Here is an 18,642-nt window from a genome sequence, read left to right on the forward strand (position 1 = left end):
TTAAAGTGATGATGTACATTAGTCACTATTGAAGACTGTTTGAAGTACTAATTAAATTTAATTCCTCACATATAATTAAATTTTAAATTTATTAAACATTTCCATTAAAATTAATAAAATAAATAAATTTACATATTAATCAAATCTTTACATAAACACAAAATAATAAAATAAATAAATTTACATATAAATTGAACATTTACATAACACACAACTCTTATTTGCTCTTCATTAGGAAGATGAGCATCACTAATAAAAGAACAATCATCACAATTGAAGGGAAGATGGGGCATCATAGGAAGACGTCGATGAAGATGATACTGGCGATGGAGCATTTAAGCACATATAGCTCATGTCTACTTGCAACTTCTCATATAGATAAGGTAATTGAATGTATCCCCTCTTGTATTCCTTCTCCAGTTTCATAACAATATTACTACTTAAAAACATTCTCATATATTCCTTGCAGCAATCTTTGCCTGTGCAAAGAATTTGTTGATCGGTGCTGTAAATTACACTTGAATCGTCAAATTTTAGCATATAAGCTTGGTTGCACCCTCGAAATAATCTACTTCCATATGAATCAATAATATAACAAACATGAAGTTCTAGTTTTAAGACAAAGAAGTGATCGTTCCAACCCACGACGAAATTTTTTGGCTCTGTTGTTAAATCTTTAGTTATGGTCTCCCACATATTGTCTAAAGAGAACATATCTTTCAACAAGTTGATTTTTTCAACCCCGAACATCCCCGTAACTGATCTATCTGTGCAAATAGAGACTGGTTTGATACCAGCATTTATCACAGTCTCTATATCGAAGTGATTGTTAGAAAATTTGTTCTGGCAATAAGAGGATTCGTTGCTGAGTGCTTGTCACTCAGAAGAGCCTTCGAGGATTAGGGATTCAAATTGTACCCTTGTGGGCATTAATTTTGGGTTGCAGTGAAGCCAGTGAGCAATGAATATTGCTATCACGGAACAAGCGCCGTATCCAGAAGCTAATCGGCTCGTTTGATCGAAGGAAGCAAATAAAACTGGAACTTTCAACAATGCTTCTTTATCTTGACTCAATAATTTTAGTGGTGATGACCACTCACTTAAATTTTGCTCCTGTAATCATTAACAAAAATTTATTAATGAATTATACATATACTCTAAAACTCATTCATAAATATACATAACATAATTAAAAATATATATATGTGAATCTCATAGCTAGCTAGTTGTGTTATGAATTTAATACAATAACAATAGTTTCATTTAAAAAAAAAAAATTCTATGTTATTGTTAATCTAATAATCCAAACGTTACTATAAGACATGATTTGCACAAATTATTAATATTGTATTTATTTTAAATAATGTTCCAAGAAATTTTTTAGAGAATTTTTGTTACCTTGAAATTTTCCTATCTTTCCCATATTATAAAATCTTGTTGAGAGTAATTTTTCTCTTCTGTTGTAATTTGCTTTAGTTGGTTTGATGGAGTTCCCTATATCAAAAGAAGAAAAAAAAATATTAGTTTTTATAAATTACTCTCTTTCAATGAATTGATCATATATTTTCCAATCAAAAAAAAAAAAATGAACTGTCATTGGTCAAAAAATAATAATAATAATAAAAAATCTTAAAATAACAAGATTAATAATTAATAAAAAATGGTGGTGTCATAATTTTGCTTAATCAAGTTATTGAATTAATTAACTCAAATTTTAAGTTGTACTGATAAGAAGTTTTCCAATCTAGTTTTTTGTACAAAGCATAATTAAAGTAGCCATATATATGATCAATCCATTTTCGTTTGTAATTATAAAGTCATGAGCTTAATTTGTACAGAAAACAAGAATTATTACTTTGGTTTAATTTGTTATTGCTTTTGGGGTATATATGTTATACTTTATATATCTCACTCACTACTTCACTCTCTTAAAGTTAATTAATTCTCTTTCACTAATAAATGAAGAATTCATGAATGAATTAAAGAAGAAAGAAGAAGAAGAATAGAAGAACATTTTAGTTACCATCAAGATTTCTCTGAAGGATGCCTTTTTTGTTTCCATACTTAATTACTACTTCAACTTCAATACACACTCAAATATTAATAACTTTTTTCTTTTCTCTAATTAACATTTAACACCTACGGTTTATCTATATATACCATATCATTAATATAATTCTACTCAAATTAGGTTTTATATTTAACTTTTACTTTATTTTTATTTAAAAAAAGATAGATATTTTATCAAATTTTCTCCTCACCGACATCATTTTCAAATGATTTTTTAAAATAATAATAATAATAATTTCAAACTATCATAAATTTTTACACTAACTTTGATTTTATTAGGTATTTATGAAATAAATGTGATGTTAAATGGGTCTTAGAATTGAGAGGAGCCCATATTGACACAGTTCCTCTTCATCTTCTTCCTTCTTATACAGAAAACAAGAATTATTACTTTGGTTTAATTGTTTTTGGGGTATATATGTTAAACTTAATATATCTCACTCATCATCACTTCACTCTCTTAAAGTTAATTAATTCTCTTTCACTAATAATAGATGAAGAAATCGTGAATGAATGAATTAAAGAAGAAAAAAAGAAGAATAGAAGAAGAACATTTTACTCACCATCAAGATTTCTCTAAAGGATGCCTTTTTTGTTTCCATACTTAATTACTAATTCAACTTCAACACACACTCAAATATTAATAATTTTTTTCTTTTCTCTAATTAACACTTACACCTACGCTTTATCTATATAAAGAATATCATTAATATAATTATACTCAAATTAGGATTTATATTTAACTTTTAATTTATTTTTATTTAAAAAAAGATAGATATTTCACCGACATCATTTTCAAATGATTTTTCTTATTCAATAAAATTAATTATTTTAAACTATCATAATTTAATTTTGTAAACTTCGAATTTATTGTGTATTTATGTAATAAATGTGATTTAAAATGGGCCTTAGAATTGAGAGATAACCAATAACAACAACCACTCTCTTCTCATTACCAACCTCAACAAGGGCTGCTTCCACCACTCTCGGAGTCTTTTCTGGAAACACTTCCACTCGAATTTTCTTCCCAAAAGTGGACTCATCATCATCCATTAGAGTTTCTCTAAAGACCAATGCTTCCGCTGTTTCCGACCTTGGTTTCGTCACTTCGCAGCTCAGTAATTGCATATTTGAACAGATTTAAATGTAGAAAGGTGGACAAATATACTAGATCAATAGCAAGTAAACCATCCATCCGGTTCCAAAAATCTAACATAACTTATAAACCATGTAATCATTAACAGAAGAAGTAACCAGCAATTAAAAATAAAATAAAAAACGCTTGAATCCACACATCCAGAGTGAAATACCAATTACTGGCAAGAAAATATTAAGCTTACCGCATCTATTCTCCGTTGTTGAGCATGTCTAAGACAGCGAAAGCAGCTTTCTGAAAACGTACCCTTTCTTCCTCTAAGACTCTCTTCCTATCAATAGCACTCTTTGCACTTCTCTATATACTCCATTATCCCAGAAGAGTTTTCGTCAATTTCACTGCAGATTCAGTTGAGTGGAAGCCAGTAACATAAGATATATTTTAGCAGTCAAGAGCTACGGACTATCTATGCTTGCGAAAACAGGTCATGAAAGTAAACACATTACACAAAACTACACATTTTTACAAACATGGACGGTATTCGTACTTGATCATCTTAAGCATGTTCTCCATGACCCCTTGGACTTGCTGTGACATATCTGCATTTAATAAATTTTCAGATCAAACAACTTCGCAAATGAATTCACGGTTTTAACAAATTGAAATCTGAAAGCGTACATTTAGATAACCCGATCTTACAAAAAATCGTCAAAATGTTCAAGAATTTAATGTTAGACTTTTATTTGGGTTAAATTTGATTGGTTTCATTAAAACTTGGGTTGATTGGATAGTTCTTTGCTGTGTTAGCCCATGTTGTTGGTGATCAAGACAGCCTACAACACTTACAATCAAACATGGACTATCAGCGACCTAATTTCTCAGTGTGTAGCTGAAGAAAGCAAGCTTAAAAGGGAGAAGAATGAATCTGCTAACTATGTTTCTCACCTCAAGCCCAACAAAGGAAAAGGAAAATTCAAGAATAAAAATGATGGTGCTACTAAACAGAATGGTAATGGTAAGGAGCATAAGAATAAACAGAAGAATAACAATGGAAAGTCCAAATACTCTAATGTGAAGTGTTACTTTTGTGAAAAATTGGGGCATCGGAGAACGGACTGTCACAAATTTAAGACTTGGTTAGAAAAGAAGCAAGCACAATCAGGTAATCCATTGGCATGTGTTTGTTTTGAATCTAATCTAGTTGATGTTCCTATTGATTCTTGGTGGTTAGACAGTGGTGCTACTGTTCATGTTTCTGCTTCCTTACAGGGGCTAAGGGATCTCAGGAAGCCAAGTGAGAGGGAGTCCAAGCTTAAAGTGGGCAATGATGTTGGAGTTCACGTTATCTATGTTGGAACATTTATTCTTGAATTACAGTCTCGTGATAAGATTATTCTGAACAATACTTTTTATGTTCCTACTTTTAAAAGGAATTTAGTTTCGCTTCCGCTTTTGGTTAAACAAGGATATTCTTTTCATTTTGCAAATGATAATGTTGACATTATGCTTGACTCTCGAATTATTGGAAATTGCTTTTATTCTGATGGTCTTTACAAGTTGTCATTGGCTCCTTTAGATTCCTCTTTTAATGTTGTGAATACTGTGGGTAAAAGACCTCATATTAAGGAAACATCCTTATTGTTATGGCACAAAAGATTGGGTCATATTTCCAGAGAAAGGGTTGATCGTTTAATTAAATCTGAAATACTTCCTCCTCTTGATGCTTCTGATTGGGATACTTGTGTTGATTGTACTCGTGGAAAATTGACTAAAACAAGAAAGAAGACTGCAAACCGCAGTCAATCTTTATTGGAAATTATCCACACAGACATCAGTGGTCCTTATTCCACCACGTTCTGCAGAAACAAGTATTTTATCACTTTTATCGATGATTTTTCTCGTTATGGATTCACCTATTTAATTAAAGAAAAATCTGACGCCCTTGATAAACTCAAAATTTTTCGAAATGAGGTTGAGAAACAATTAGGAAGAGTCATCAAAGTTGTTCATTCTGATCGTGGAGGAGAATATTATGGTCGTTATACAGAATCTGGACAACACATGGGGCTTTTTGCAGAGTACTTACAAGAAAATGGTATAGTTGCTCAATACACTATGCCTGGTTCACCAGAGCAAAATGGCGTTGCTGAAAGGAGAAATCGCACTCTCATGGATATGGTTAGAAGTATGATGAGTAGAACAAATCTTCCAGAGTTTTTATGGGGTGAAGCACTTATGACTGCAACTTATATTTTAAATCGTGTTCCCAGTAAATCTGTTCCCAAGACCCCTTTTGAGTTATGGACTGGGCGGAAGCCTAGTCTTAATCATCTTCGAGTATGGGGTTGTCCAGCTGAAGTAAAGATTTATGATCCTAATTTGAAAAAGTTAGATCCGAGAACAAATCGCTGTTATTTCATTGGTTATCCACTGCGCTCAAAAGGCTATCGCTTTTACTGTCCCACTCGTGGTACGCGAATTTTTGAATCTCAGACTGCTAAATTTCTGGAATTTGATGTTGCTGAAAAAATTCCTTCAACATCTCTTGAAATGGGGGAGTCCTCTAAAGGAATTTGTATTCCTATGTCATTTTCAAGATATGATAACAGTAGTCTCCATCCTACTCCAGTTGGTAATGCTCCCATTGTTGATGAATATATTGCTCCCGATATCGAAGATGATGAAGGTCCTATTATTGATGAAGGGCCTATTAATGATGAAGCTCCTATTGTTAATGAGAATCCTGTTATTGAAGAAATTCCAGTTGTGGAAGATGTTATTCAAAACAATGATCAACAAAGAGAAGTTATTCCAGAAGTACCTCCTCTAAGAAGATCTCAGAGACAAAAGAAGTCAACAAAGTGTCATGATAATTTTGTTTATCTTGGAGAAGGAGAATATGATATTGATCATTTTGTGGATCCTGTCACTTTTAGTGAAGCACTTAATAGTCCACAATCTTCAAAATGGTTAGCAGCTACGGATGATGAGATCGACTCCATGAAGAAAAATGGTGTATGGGAGCTAGTTTTATTACCTGATGGTTTTAAACCAATAGGTTGTAAGTGGATTTTAAAGGCTAAAAGGGATAAAAAGGGACAGATTGAAAGGTTTAAAGCGCGTTTAGTGGCTAAAGGCTTTACTCAAAGAGAAGGTATTGATTACACTGAAACTTTCTCACCTGTTTCCACTAAAGATTCATTCAGAATTATTATGGCCTTAGTTGCGCATTTTGATTTAGAGTTGCATCAAATGGATGTTAAAACTGCTTTTCTGAATGGAGAATTGAATGAGGAAGTCTATATGTCTCAACCTGAAGGCTACAAGGAGAAAGGAAAAGAACACTTAGTTTGCAAGTTGAAACGATCCATTTATGGTCTCAAACAGGCATCTCGCCAGTGGTACTTGAAGTTTGACAAGGTTGTGACATCGTTTGGTTTCGTAGAGAACAAGTTTGATCAGTGTATTTATATGAAGATCGTTGGGAGTCGTTATATTTTTCTTGTTCTTTACGTAGATGACATTTTACTTGCCAGCAGTGATTTGTCACTACTAAATGAGACCAAAAATTTTCTGTCTTCCAAATTTTGATATGAAAGATCTTGGAGAGGCATCCTATGTTTTGGGGATTGAGATCCATCGTGACAGGAATCGAAAAGTTCTTGGCTTATCTCAAGAAGCTTACATTAATCGTGTGCTCAAAAGGTTCAACATGGATTTGTGTAAAGCTGGTCTGTTCCTATTCTGAAAGGGGACAAGTTCACTAAGCAGCAATGTCCTAAGAACGACTTGGAAAGAGGAGCAATGAAGAACATCCCTTATGCAAGTGTAGTAGGGAGTTTGATGTATGCTCAGGTTTGCACTCGACCTGACATAGCTTTCGTAGTAAATGTTCTTGGGAGATATTTATCTGATCCTGGCCTTGATCATTGGGTTGCAGCCAAGAAAGTTTTGAGATATTTGCAAAGAACGAAGAGTTTTATGCTTGTGTATAAGCATGTTGACAATCTTCGAGTTGTTGGTTATTCAGATTCAGATTTTGGTGGTTGTGTAGATGATTTAAAGTCAACTTCTGGCTATATTTTCACCTTGGCAGGTGCTGCTATTTCTTGGAAGAGTGTCAAACAGACTTTGATCACGTCATCTACTATGTATGCTGAGTTTGTTGCATGTTATGGGGCATCTTTGCAAGCTTTGTGGCTGAAGAATTTTATTTCGGAGATACGAGTGGTTGATTCTATTTCCACACCTATGCTAATCTATTGTGATAATGATGCTGCTGTTTTCTTTTCAAAGAATAACAAGATTAGTAGTGCTTCTAAACATATGGAAATAAAGTATCTCACTGTCAGAGACTTGGTCAAGAAAGGAGACATTGTTATTGAAAATTGCAAGACCGAGTCGATGTTAGCTGATCCTCTAACCAAAGGGTTAAGTGCCGTCTTTGTTTAATAAACATGTTGTTAATATGGGCATTTTAGAATCTTTTGATCTTTTGGGTTAGTGGGAGTTTTGTTTTCTGTTTGTTTTTAGAAATTATTATTTATAATTTTCTGAATAAAGTTATGAACTACATTTTATGTTTCAATATTTTTTTATTATTGAATGGATATGTTTTCAATTATGTTTTGTTATATTCTCGAGAATGATTGAATTGAAAGCATGTGGTTCATATTGTTGTGATCATTGTCTTTTAAATTTATTTGCTTATTGACAATGATATGTTGTTGGCTTAATTATTTAAGCAAGTTTAGTGACACTTACTTATTTTAAGTGGTGTATGTTTAATTTCACTGGCTTATTTATTAAGCATCACGGTATCAGTGAAATTGAGGACTGATAAGGATATTATGTTATTTTAAATTGATCACATGTTGAACATAATTCCTTACCACACTACTAGACTTATTGACCATGTCGATTTAATACTTTGGTATTTGTGATTATGAATGTCTTTTGTTGAGCTAAAAACAATATGACTGTCATAGTTCATTATCAAAGGTTAAATTAGACATGTTGAGATGCTATCAGAGAACTATCATTTTTTAAAGTGGCCACAAATGTTTTCCTGTTGTTCAACCCATGAGTCGTTTTCAAACAAAATTATTTTGATATATAATATATATGTATTAAAATCAATGTAGCCCAAGTGGGAGAATGTTAGACTTTTATTTGGGCTTACATTAAATTTTATTGGTTTTATTAAAACTTGGGTTGATTGGATAGTTCTTTGCTGTGTTAGCCCATGTTGTTTGTAATGACCGCTCTAGTAATGTGGATTAGAAAAGGCAATTAGCACTAATTTTTATTATTTTATTATTTTAGTATTATTTGTGAATTAATTTTGAATATGGACCCCAATATTTAGAAATAAATATTAGAGTTATAATTTCTCAATTCTGGAGATTTTATTAAACTCTAGGGGTATTATTTAGCTTATATGTGAAATATGTTAATTTTGTAATTTTTGCTCGGCGACAACGGAAAATGCGATGGATGGCTAGATTGATCACATGGGTAAGTTTAGAACCCTATTTCATAGTGGGGAATATTTTAGAGAAAATAATTATCGGGATTGAGCGGGGTTATGGATTTTGACCATTTTACCCCTAGCTTTGAAAATACCCTAGTTTTAAGTTAAAGGGCATTTTTGTCATTTAAAAATAATAAGTGATAGGTGGCTGCCCTAGGTTTTTGACACCTAATCTAGTTAATTTCAGCAAGGGATTAACTTAACCCTTTTGTCTCATTTGAAGAAAAAACCAAGGAAAAGGAAAAAAATTAGAAAATTACTTTGTTCATGAATCTCTCTCTCTTTCTTGCTTTCGGCTGAGACAAACCAAGGGAGTTTGTTGTGATTTGTTGGATTTCAGCAAGGATTTCTTAGGAGATAATCAATCTAAGGTAAGCTTCAATGAACCCTTCTTAGTTTTTAAGTTTTTAAGTTAGGTTGAAATGGTATTTTGGGGTGTTAGGAGCTGTTAAGGTTTGAATTGCTTAGGGTTCGAATTCTAGAGTTATTTTGAGTTGATTGAAGTCCCTAGCTGCTGTTTTTAATGCTTGAGAATGATTTTAAGCAAGCTTGAGTTTTGAAACTCAAGCTTTGAGCTTTAATGGCATAATGTGAATTATTGGTTTGTTCTGTGATTTGTTGATTGGAAATGGATGTTTATACATTGTATAGGTATACTGGAAAGTTTGGTAAAGTTTGGGATTGATTTGAATCAAAGGGGGAAAGTTTTTGGATTTCTGCAGATGAACCGGAATTCCGGTTCTGGGTGGTCTGTACCAACCGGTCGACCGGTTGGTGACCCAGAACCGGGATGCCGGTTGGATCCGGTCTGCCTGTTGGGGATTTTTCCTGAACCCTAGTTTTGGCCAATTTTGAGTAATATAGGGTATTGCCATGAGGTTTATTGTTAGGGGAACATTTAGTTTCGGGTTTTAAGTCCCGGAAAGTGATTTGGCGAGTCACCCATCTGTGTTATCATTCTTGTGATTAGGGCATCCATCTAGCACGTAAATTCCGTTCAGGTCGGCCAGCACACTTGAATTCGGAAAACAGGTAAGAACTGTGTATAATGTATGATGTGATTATCTGAATGTGTGTATATGTGTTTATATATGCATGCTTGAATTATGTTAAACACTACCAACACTTGTGTGAGTGTATTGGTACAGTGATTGTTGTTAATTTGAGTACGATACAGTGATACCAACACAAGTATAGAAAATGCTAAGGTGTGTGGTACATCACTCAGTGATACTCAGTGATCGGGATAAACCCTACCAACACTCGTACAGCGAGGTACGTTGTGTATGTGGTATAGTGGTTGTACCCTGGTATTGAACGTTCATGCTCATCTGTTAAGCTCTGTAAATAGGTGTATGGGCGCCTATTTACAGGTCGGAAATTATATGGTATGTTATATGCATTTCTTACTGAGTCTGTTGACTCACGGCTTCGCTTCCATGTGTAGGTAAAGGAAAGGCGAAAGCCGAACAGAGTGAACCCGAGCTCGGGTGAGATTGTACATGTCAAGCGCCGCGACACAGGTGTTCGGTCTCGGGACATCTGGGAGTTGTATTTTGAAAGTCGCTGTGCGACCTGTAAATCTGTATATTTTGGAATGTATATTTAAAAAGTAAAGTTTGTAAAGTTTTAAAAATCGGGATCCCGGCACTTGTAAATATTTTATTAAATTTCAAAGTTTAATGTTTAATGCAAAAGTTTTAATTTGACACGTTTTTCGAGAAATTTCTTTGATTAGCAAAGATTGCACAATTATTGAAAAAGCACTGTAGCGTGCCTTAGCATTAGGGCGTTACAATTTTGGTATCAGAGCCGCCAGGTTTGTCTACCGAAGCTTGCTATGATATGTACAATCTTCATCAGAGAAAGCTCGGTTCACGGTTCAGTAAGCCTGTACTTGTTTAGTATCTTAAATAAATGTGATGTAAAAGCATGTTAGGAAGCATATTAGATTTAAATTAAATATATTTTCTTAAAAGAAAAGAAGTGTGTTGCCTTTAAGTTATTAAAGAGCGGTGTTAATTTTGATCGCTGTCTAACCTGCCTGGCTTATGGATTCGCAGGCTAAGTCCTATTAAATGGACGCCCCGCGAAATACAAGAAGTCAGGGTGGCATGGTTGAGACCGGAGGCGGTCAGGGGAATCCTCAAAATCCCCGTGGTCGCGGCCGTGGCCGTGGCAGAGCTCAGGGTGGTCGCCCTGTAAATCCACCTCAAGCTCCTCCTGATTGGGAGCAAAGATTTGCTGAAATGCAAGAGAGAATTCGTCAGCAAGATGAAGAGATTCAGAGGTTGAGGCAGCAGGGTCCTCCTGCCGTGCCTCCTCAACAAGTTCAGGCCGTTGCAGTTCCAGCGGTGCCAGCAGAACAACCTGTTGTTGGCAACCGTATGGAACCGTTGTATGAAAGATTTCGGAAGCAGGCACCTCCAGTGTTTCTGGGAGGCCCTGATGTGATGAAGGCCGAGCAATGGCTTTCGATGATTGAGAGTATTCTCAACTTTATGGGAGTGGTTGGAAATGATCGGGTGACCTGCGCCACTTTCCAGTTTCAGGAAGATGCCCTTGTGTGGTGGGAATTGATAACCCTCACACGGGACGTCACGCTGATGACTTGGGAAGAATTCAGGGAGTTATTTAACTCCAAGTATTACAATGAAGCGGTCCGCAGTGCAAAGCGGAAAGAGTTCACTGATCTAGTTCAGACTGAGGGTATGTCAGTCACTGAGTATACAACGAAGTTTGATCGGTTGGCTAAGTTGGCGGCAGGAATTGTACCCACGGACTTCAGTAAGAAAGAAAAATATTTAGCGGGCTTGAGTGCAAAGATCCGGCATGATCTGGTTATTACCACTACCGAAGCAACCACGTATGCAGATATGGTTGAAAAGGCTTTGAGAGCCGAGGGTGCAGTAAAATTTCTTCAGGAGCCCCGGGTGACTCCGAGTGTTGGTGGAACCCCCACTGTTCCTACCCCTGTTTATGGTAGGGATGGTGGTGACTCCACCACTGAGCAGAAAAGAAAGGTTGTTCCAGCTTCTGGTGGCTCGGGGCAAAGCAAGCGGTTCCGTGGGAACCAAGGCAGGGGAGGACGCCAGGGTTACTCTTATCCTGAGTGTCCAAGATGCAAGAAACACCATCCGGGAGAGTGTAACCGGAAGACATGCTTCCTATGTGGCATGGTGGGACATTTCAAGAAAGATTGCCCCCAGGCTAAGAAAGAGGAGCCAAAAGTTGAGGTGAAACCGGTTCCTGCTCGTGTGTTTGCCATCACCCAAGCTGATGCTGCAGCCAGTCCTTCTGTTGTGACAGGTCAGCTTCCCGTCAACAACTTGTTATTTACAGTATTATTTGATTCGGGAGCTACACGTTCATATGTGGCTACAAGGGTGATCGATCTTTTGGGTAGACCTTGTGACATTTTAGAAAGAGGGTTTGGAACCCTAATGCCTAGCGGGGAATTGGTTATCTCTAATAGGCGCATTAGGTCTATGCCGATTAGGATCGAAGATAGGGAATTGAGTACTGACCTTATAGAATTGAAATTAACTGAGTTTGATATTATACTGGGAATGGATTTTCTATCCAAGTATTCGGCCAGTATAGATTGTAGACGTAAAATGGTGATTTTTCAGCCGGAAGGTGAAGATCCCTTTGTTTATGTTGGATCGATTCAGGGGTCTCGGATCCCAGTTATTTCTGTGTTGAGAGCTAGGGATTTACTATGCAATGGTTGTATAGGATTTCTAGCGGTAGTATTTGACTCCAGCAGACCTGAAACACTTGGGCCTGAGATAGTCCGGGTGGTGAAAGATTTTCTTGATGTGTTTCCCGAGGAATTGCCGGGATTGCCGCCACAGCGAGAGATTGATTTCGTAATTGATCTGGCACCTGGAGTCGAACCTGTTTCTAAAGCTCCATATAGAATGGCTCCAGCGGAACTCAAGGAGCTTAAGTTACAACTTCAGGGGATGCTTGATATTGGGTTTATTCGACCCAGTGTATCGCCCTGGGGAGCTCCGGTTCTTTTTGTAAAGAAGAAAGATGGTTCCCTCAGAATGTGTATTGATTATCGGGAACTAAACAAGCTGACGATTAAGAACAAGTACCCGTTGCCTAGGATCGATGATCTGTTCGATCAGCTTCAAGGAAAGACGGTGTTTTCGAATATTGATTTACGGTCTGGTTATCATCAACTCAGAATTCGGGAGGAGGACATACCGAAGACTGCTTTTAGAACCAGATATGGGCACTATGAGTTTCTGGTAATGTCATTCGGATTGACTAATGCTCCCCTGCCTTTATGGATCTCATGAATAGGGTATTCAAGGATTTCCTCGATAACTGCGTTATAGTGTTTATCGATGACATTCTTGTGTACTCTCAGTCAGAAGAGGAGCACGAGCATCATCTTCGAATGGTGTTACAGCGACTTAGAGATCATAAGCTGTATGCCAAGTTCAAAAAGTGTGAATTCTGGTTGTCCGAGGTATCTTTTCTGGGTCATATTGTGGGAAAGAATGGAATTATGGTCGATCCAAACAAGGTGGAATCAGTGAAGAATTGGCCGAGGCCTAGGTCTGTGACGGAAATTCGAAGTTTTCTCGGGTTAGCAGGGTATTATCGACGTTTCGTCGAAGGATTTTCTAAACTTTCTATGCCCCTAACCGAATTGACTAAGAAAAATCAGAGATTCGTGTGGTCAGACAAGTGTGAATCAAGCTTTCAGGAGTTGAAGCAGCGTTTGATAACAGCTCCGGTGTTAGCTTTGCCATCAGATCAAGAGAAATTTACTGTGTATTGTGATGCATCCAGACAGGGTCTGGGATGCGTTCTGATGCAAGCTGACAGAGTCATAGCTTATGCCTCTCGTCAACTGAAGGATTATGAGCAGCGTTATCCAACTCATGATTTAGAGCTCGCTGCTGTGGTTTTTGCTTTAAAGATTTGGCGACATTATCTTTACGGCGAGAAGTGTGAAATTTATACTGATCATAAAAGTCTTAAATACTTTTTCACCCAAAAAGATTTGAATATGAGGCAGAGAAGGTGGTTGGAGTTAGTTAAGGACTACGATTGCGAAATATTATATCACCCCGGGAAAGCCAATGTTGTGGCCGATGCTCTGAGCAGAAAGGGTCCCGGGCAAGTGTGCACTACGATTATGATAGCTCCTCAACTAGCCTCAGAAATGGTTAGTGCGGGAATTGAGTTCGTGGTTGGGAAATTACATAATTTAACACTCCAATCTGATCTGTTGGAAAGAATCAGAAAGGCGCAACTGGAAGATCCCGAGCTAGTTAAAGTTCGAGATGAAGTGGTGGCCGGTCGGCCTAGAGGTTTTTCAGTCTCGAACAGTGGAATGTTGTTATATAAGGCTCGAGTCTGTGTTCCTTGTGTGAATGAGCTTAAGAAAGAAATACTGGATGAAGCTCACACCACTCCATATTCATTGCATCCGGGAACCACCAAGATGTATCAGGATTTGAAACCCTACTTCTGGTGGTATGGGATGAAAAGAGATGTGGTGGACTATGTGTCCAAGTGTTTAACTCCGGCCACAGATTAAGGTCGAACATCGAGGCCTACAGGGGTTATTGCAGCCTTTAATCCTTCCAGAATGGAAGTGGGAGGACATCACAATGGACTTTGTAACTGGGTTACCTAGAACTACAGGGATGTATGATTCTGTATGGGTCATTGTGGATAGATTTACAAAGTCGGCTCACTTTCTACCAGTGAAAGTTACCTATTCAGTGGATCAGTATGCTGAATTGTATGTGAAGGAGATAGTTCGTCTCCATGGAGCCCCTAAATCTATTGTGTCAGATAGGGATCCAAAGTTCACGTCGAAGTTTTGGGTGAGTCTTCAGAAGGCTATGGATACCAAGTTAAAGTTTAGTACAGCCTTTCACCCTCAGACTGATGGTCAGTCAGAAAGAACTATCCAGATTTTAGAAGACCTATTACGAGCCTGTGTCATGGACTTTGAGGGTTCATGGGTTAAGTACTTGCCTTTAATTGAATTCTCCTACAACAACAGTTACCAAAGTACAATAGGGATGGCTCCCTATGAGATGTTATATGGTAGAAAATGTCGTTCTCCTATTCATTGGGACGAGACAGGAGAAAGGAAGTACCTGGGTCCTGAGTTAGTGCAGAGGACCAACGAAGCTATTGATAAGATCAAGGCTCGGATGCTTGCTTCTCAAAGCAGGCAGAAAAGTTATGCTGATCCGAAGCGTAGAGATGTCACATTTCAGGCAGGGGAACATGTTTTCCTGCGAGTTTCACCCATGAAGGGTATTCGGCGCTTCGGGAAGAAGGGTAAGTTAAGCCCTAGGTTCATTGGGCCATTTCAGATACTTGAGAAGGTCTGGGCAGTAGCGTATCGGCTTAGCCTTACCACCAAGATTGTCACCGTTCATGACGTATTTCACATTTCTATGTTAAGGAAATACGTGTCAGACCCGACTCATGTCTTGAGTTATGAAGCCCTTGAACTTCAACCAGACTTATCCTATGAAGAGCAACCTGTTCAGATTTTGGATAGAAAAGAAAAAGTTCTTCGGAACAAGACTATTGCACTGGTTAAGGTGCTCTGGAGGAATAGTAAGGTGGAAGAAGCCACCTGGGAGTTGGAGTCAGATATGAGGACTCAACATCCAGAGCTATTCAGGTTAGATTTCGGGGACGAAATCCTATTAACGGGGGGATAATTGTAATGACCGCTCTAGTAATGTGGATTAGAAAAGGCAATTAGCACTAATTTTTATTATTTTATTATTTTAGTATTATTTGTGAATTAATTTTGAATATGGACCCCAATATTTAGAAATAAATATTAGAGTTATAATTTCTCAATTCTGGAGATTTTATTAAACTCTAGGGGTATTATTTAGCTTATATGTGAAATATGTTAATTTTGTAATTTTTGCTCGGCGACAACGGAAAATGCGATGGATGGCTAGATTGATCACATGGGTAAGTTTAGAACCCTATTTCATAGTGGGGAATATTTTAGAGAAAATAATTATCGGGATTGAGCGGGGTTATGGATTTTGACCATTTTACCCCTAGCTTTGAAAATACCCTAGTTTTAAGTTAAAGGGCATTTTTGTCATTTAAAAATAATAAGTGATAGGTGGCTGCCCTAGGTTTTTGACACCTAATCTAGTTAATTTCAGCAAGGGATTAACTTAACCCTTTTGTCTCATTTGAAGAAAAAACCAAGGAAAAGGAAAAAAATTAGAAAATTACTTTGTTCATGAATCTCTCTCTCTTTCTTGCTTTCGGCTGAGACAAACCAAGGGAGTTTGTTGTGATTTGTTGGATTTCAGCAAGGATTTCTTAGGAGATAATCAATCTAAGGTAAGCTTCAATGAACCCTTCTTAGTTTTTAAGTTTTTAAGTTAGGTTGAAATGGTATTTTGGGGTGTTAGGAGCTGTTAAGGTTTGAATTGCTTAGGGTTCGAATTCTAGAGTTATTTTGAGTTGATTGAAGTCCCTAGCTGCTGTTTTTAATGCTTGAGAATGATTTTAAGCAAGCTTGAGTTTTGAAACTCAAGCTTTGAGCTTTAATGGCATAATGTGAATTATTGGTTTGTTCTGTGATTTGTTGATTGGAAATGGATGTTTATACATTGTATAGGTATACTGGAAAGTTTGGTAAAGTTTGGGATTGATTTGAATCAAAGGGGGAAAGTTTTTGGATTTCGCATGAACCGAATTCCGTTCGGGTGGTCTGTACCAACCTGGCCGACCGGTTGGTGACCCGTAACCGGATGCCGTTGGATCCGGCCTCGCCTGTTGGGGATTTTTCCTGAACCCTAGTTTTGGCCAATTTTGAGTAATATAGGGTATTGCCATGAGGTTTATTGTTAGGGGAACATTTAGTTTCGGGTTTTAAGTCCCGGAAAGTGATTTGGCGAGTCACCCATCTGTGTTATCATTCTTGTGATTAGGGCATCCATCTAGCACGTAAATTCCGTTCGTGTCGCCAAAGACACTTGAATTCGGAAAACAGGTAAGAACTGTGTATAATGTATGATGTGATTATCTGAATGTGTGTATATGTGTTTATATATGCATGCTTGAATTATGTTAAACACTACCAACACTTGTGTGAGTGTATTGGTACAGTGATTGTTGTTAATTTGAGTACGATACAGTGATACCAACACAAGTATAGAAAATGCTAAGGTGTGTGGTACATCACTCAGTGATACTCAGTGATCGGGATAAACCCTACCAACACTCGTACAGCGAGGTACGTTGTGTATGTGGTATAGTGGTTGTACCCTGGTATTGAACGTTCATGCTCATCTGTTAAGCTCTGTAAATAGGTGTATGGGCGCCTATTTACAGGTCGGAAATTATATGGTATGTTATATGCATTTCTTACTGAGTCTGTTGACTCACGGTTTCGCTTCCATGTGTAGGTAAAGGAAAGGCGAAAGCCGAACAGAGTGAACCCGAGCTCGGGTGAGATTGTACATGTCGCGGCGCGACTCCGAGTGTTCGGTCTCGGGACATCTGGGAGTTGTATTTTGAAAGTCGCTGTGCGACCTGTAAATCTGTATATTTTGGAATGTATATTTAAAAAGTAAAGTTTGTAAAGTTTTAAAAATCGGGATCCCGGCACTTGTAAATATTTTATTAAATTTCAAAGTTTAATGTTTAATGCAAAAGTTTTAATTTGACACGTTTTTCGAGAAATTTCTTTGATTAGCAAAGATTGCACAATTATTGAAAAAGCACTGTAGCGTGCCTTAGCATTAGGGCGTTACATTGTTGGTGATCAATTGTTAATGGGCTTAGCATCTGTGAGTAAAGTCTAGGTGAAGCAGAAGTGTGGGCTTTTCTAGTTGACTGAAGCCTTTGATGAGCAGGCCCAGCCCAACTAGGGTTTTGTAGCTAAGTCCCCTCCCTAACTCTATAAATACATATTGTCTCATCACAATTGTATACCTTTTGATAATCAGAGAAAATAAACTGCTTCTGATTTAGAGATCTAGGGAGGAAGACTTAGTTGATAGTATTGCACTATCAAATTGGAGTAACTGCTGTGGATCAAACATAGATAATTGCTATGGATCAATCAGGTACACATACTCAATTATCATATACTACTATTGTGTTCTATGTTATATACAAATGATCTTGGGTTAATTGTTAATTTATCTAACATTTAAACCTAATGAATTGAATTACAAAGTTTAAGAATCGAGTTGCGCAAGATTCTAAGTAAGAGCGAGAAGAACTGACCGTAGACGAGAGATGAGAGCTGAGATTCAGGTTCTGGATGAGCTTTGATCTGTTGAGCATCGGACTGAGAATGAGATGGGGAAGCCGCCATCGATAAAAACAGAGATTTTAGTAAGAGAGAGAGAGAGAGGGGGGGGGGGGGGGGGGGGGGGGGGGGCTTATCTATATTCCTTTGTGATCAACCCTTAACAAAACTTTACAGCAATTACTGTATTCAACATACATTTATCTCAAATGATTGAAACATCATGAAAGACTATAGGCTAGAAATGTGTGACCTATTTTCCGAATACACTCTTAACAGTTCTTCTTGTGCATTACTGACCTACATGCCCAAGAAATAAGAAAGCTTTGAATCGTAATAATTCAATTTAGAACTATGACAAAAACTAATAATGAACTCAGGAAACATGAGATTGTATGTCTACAGACCATTACTCCATAAACTTGACGAATTCTCAACAGTTCGGCATCATTGTCACAATCACCACAAACAAGCATTATTGGCAGGAAGTTTTTGGTAAAACGTCCAAAGCTATCCAACTACTATGGATTATCTTTACATCTAACTAAGCCGAAAATTGATCAAAATCAGAAAAAATAACACTATTTCATTTCAAGAAATAGTTCCAAATATAAAAAAAAATCAATCAAACCATTACAACAAAAATCTCATATT

The 18,642-nt window shown here is 37.0% G+C and overlaps 1 protein-coding gene and 1 pseudogene across 1 annotated transcript; both read right to left on the minus strand.

Annotated features, from left to right (window-relative positions):
• Positions 1 to 267: 267 nt before the first annotated feature.
• LOC133036126 (uncharacterized) lies at positions 268 to 3,198 on the minus strand. The gene is made up of 3 exons (XM_061112620.1): positions 3,031 to 3,198; positions 919 to 1,113; positions 268 to 843 (listed from the first exon to the last, which is right to left on the minus strand). Exons 1-3 carry the CDS (start codon positions 3,196 to 3,198, stop codon positions 268 to 270), a joined length of 939 nt encoding a protein of 312 aa, XP_060968603.1.
• Positions 3,199 to 3,415: 217 nt separating this feature from the next.
• Positions 3,416 to 18,100, minus strand: LOC133035469 (uncharacterized; annotated as a pseudogene).
• Between the last annotated feature and the right edge of the window lie 542 nt (positions 18,101 to 18,642).

This window comes from Cannabis sativa, chromosome 3, assembly GCF_029168945.1.
Source record: "Cannabis sativa cultivar Pink pepper isolate KNU-18-1 chromosome 3, ASM2916894v1, whole genome shotgun sequence".
Taxonomy (NCBI): Eukaryota; Viridiplantae; Streptophyta; class Magnoliopsida; order Rosales; family Cannabaceae; genus Cannabis; species Cannabis sativa.

Bases quoted from the DNA above. Each gene is read 5' to 3' on its own strand.
- LOC133036126 (XM_061112620.1), bottom strand. From the start codon at position 3,198: ATGCAATTACTGAGCTGCGAAGTGACGAAACCAAGGTCGGAAACAGCG. The intron at 1,114-3,030 runs GTTGGTAATGAG...TAATGATTACAG, and splicing joins TGGAAGCAGCCCTTGTTGAG to GAGCAAAATTTAAGTGAGTG. The intron at 844-918 runs GTACAATTTGAA...TCTTATTGCCAG, and splicing joins CAAAATTAATGCCCACAAGG to AACAAATTTTCTAACAATCA.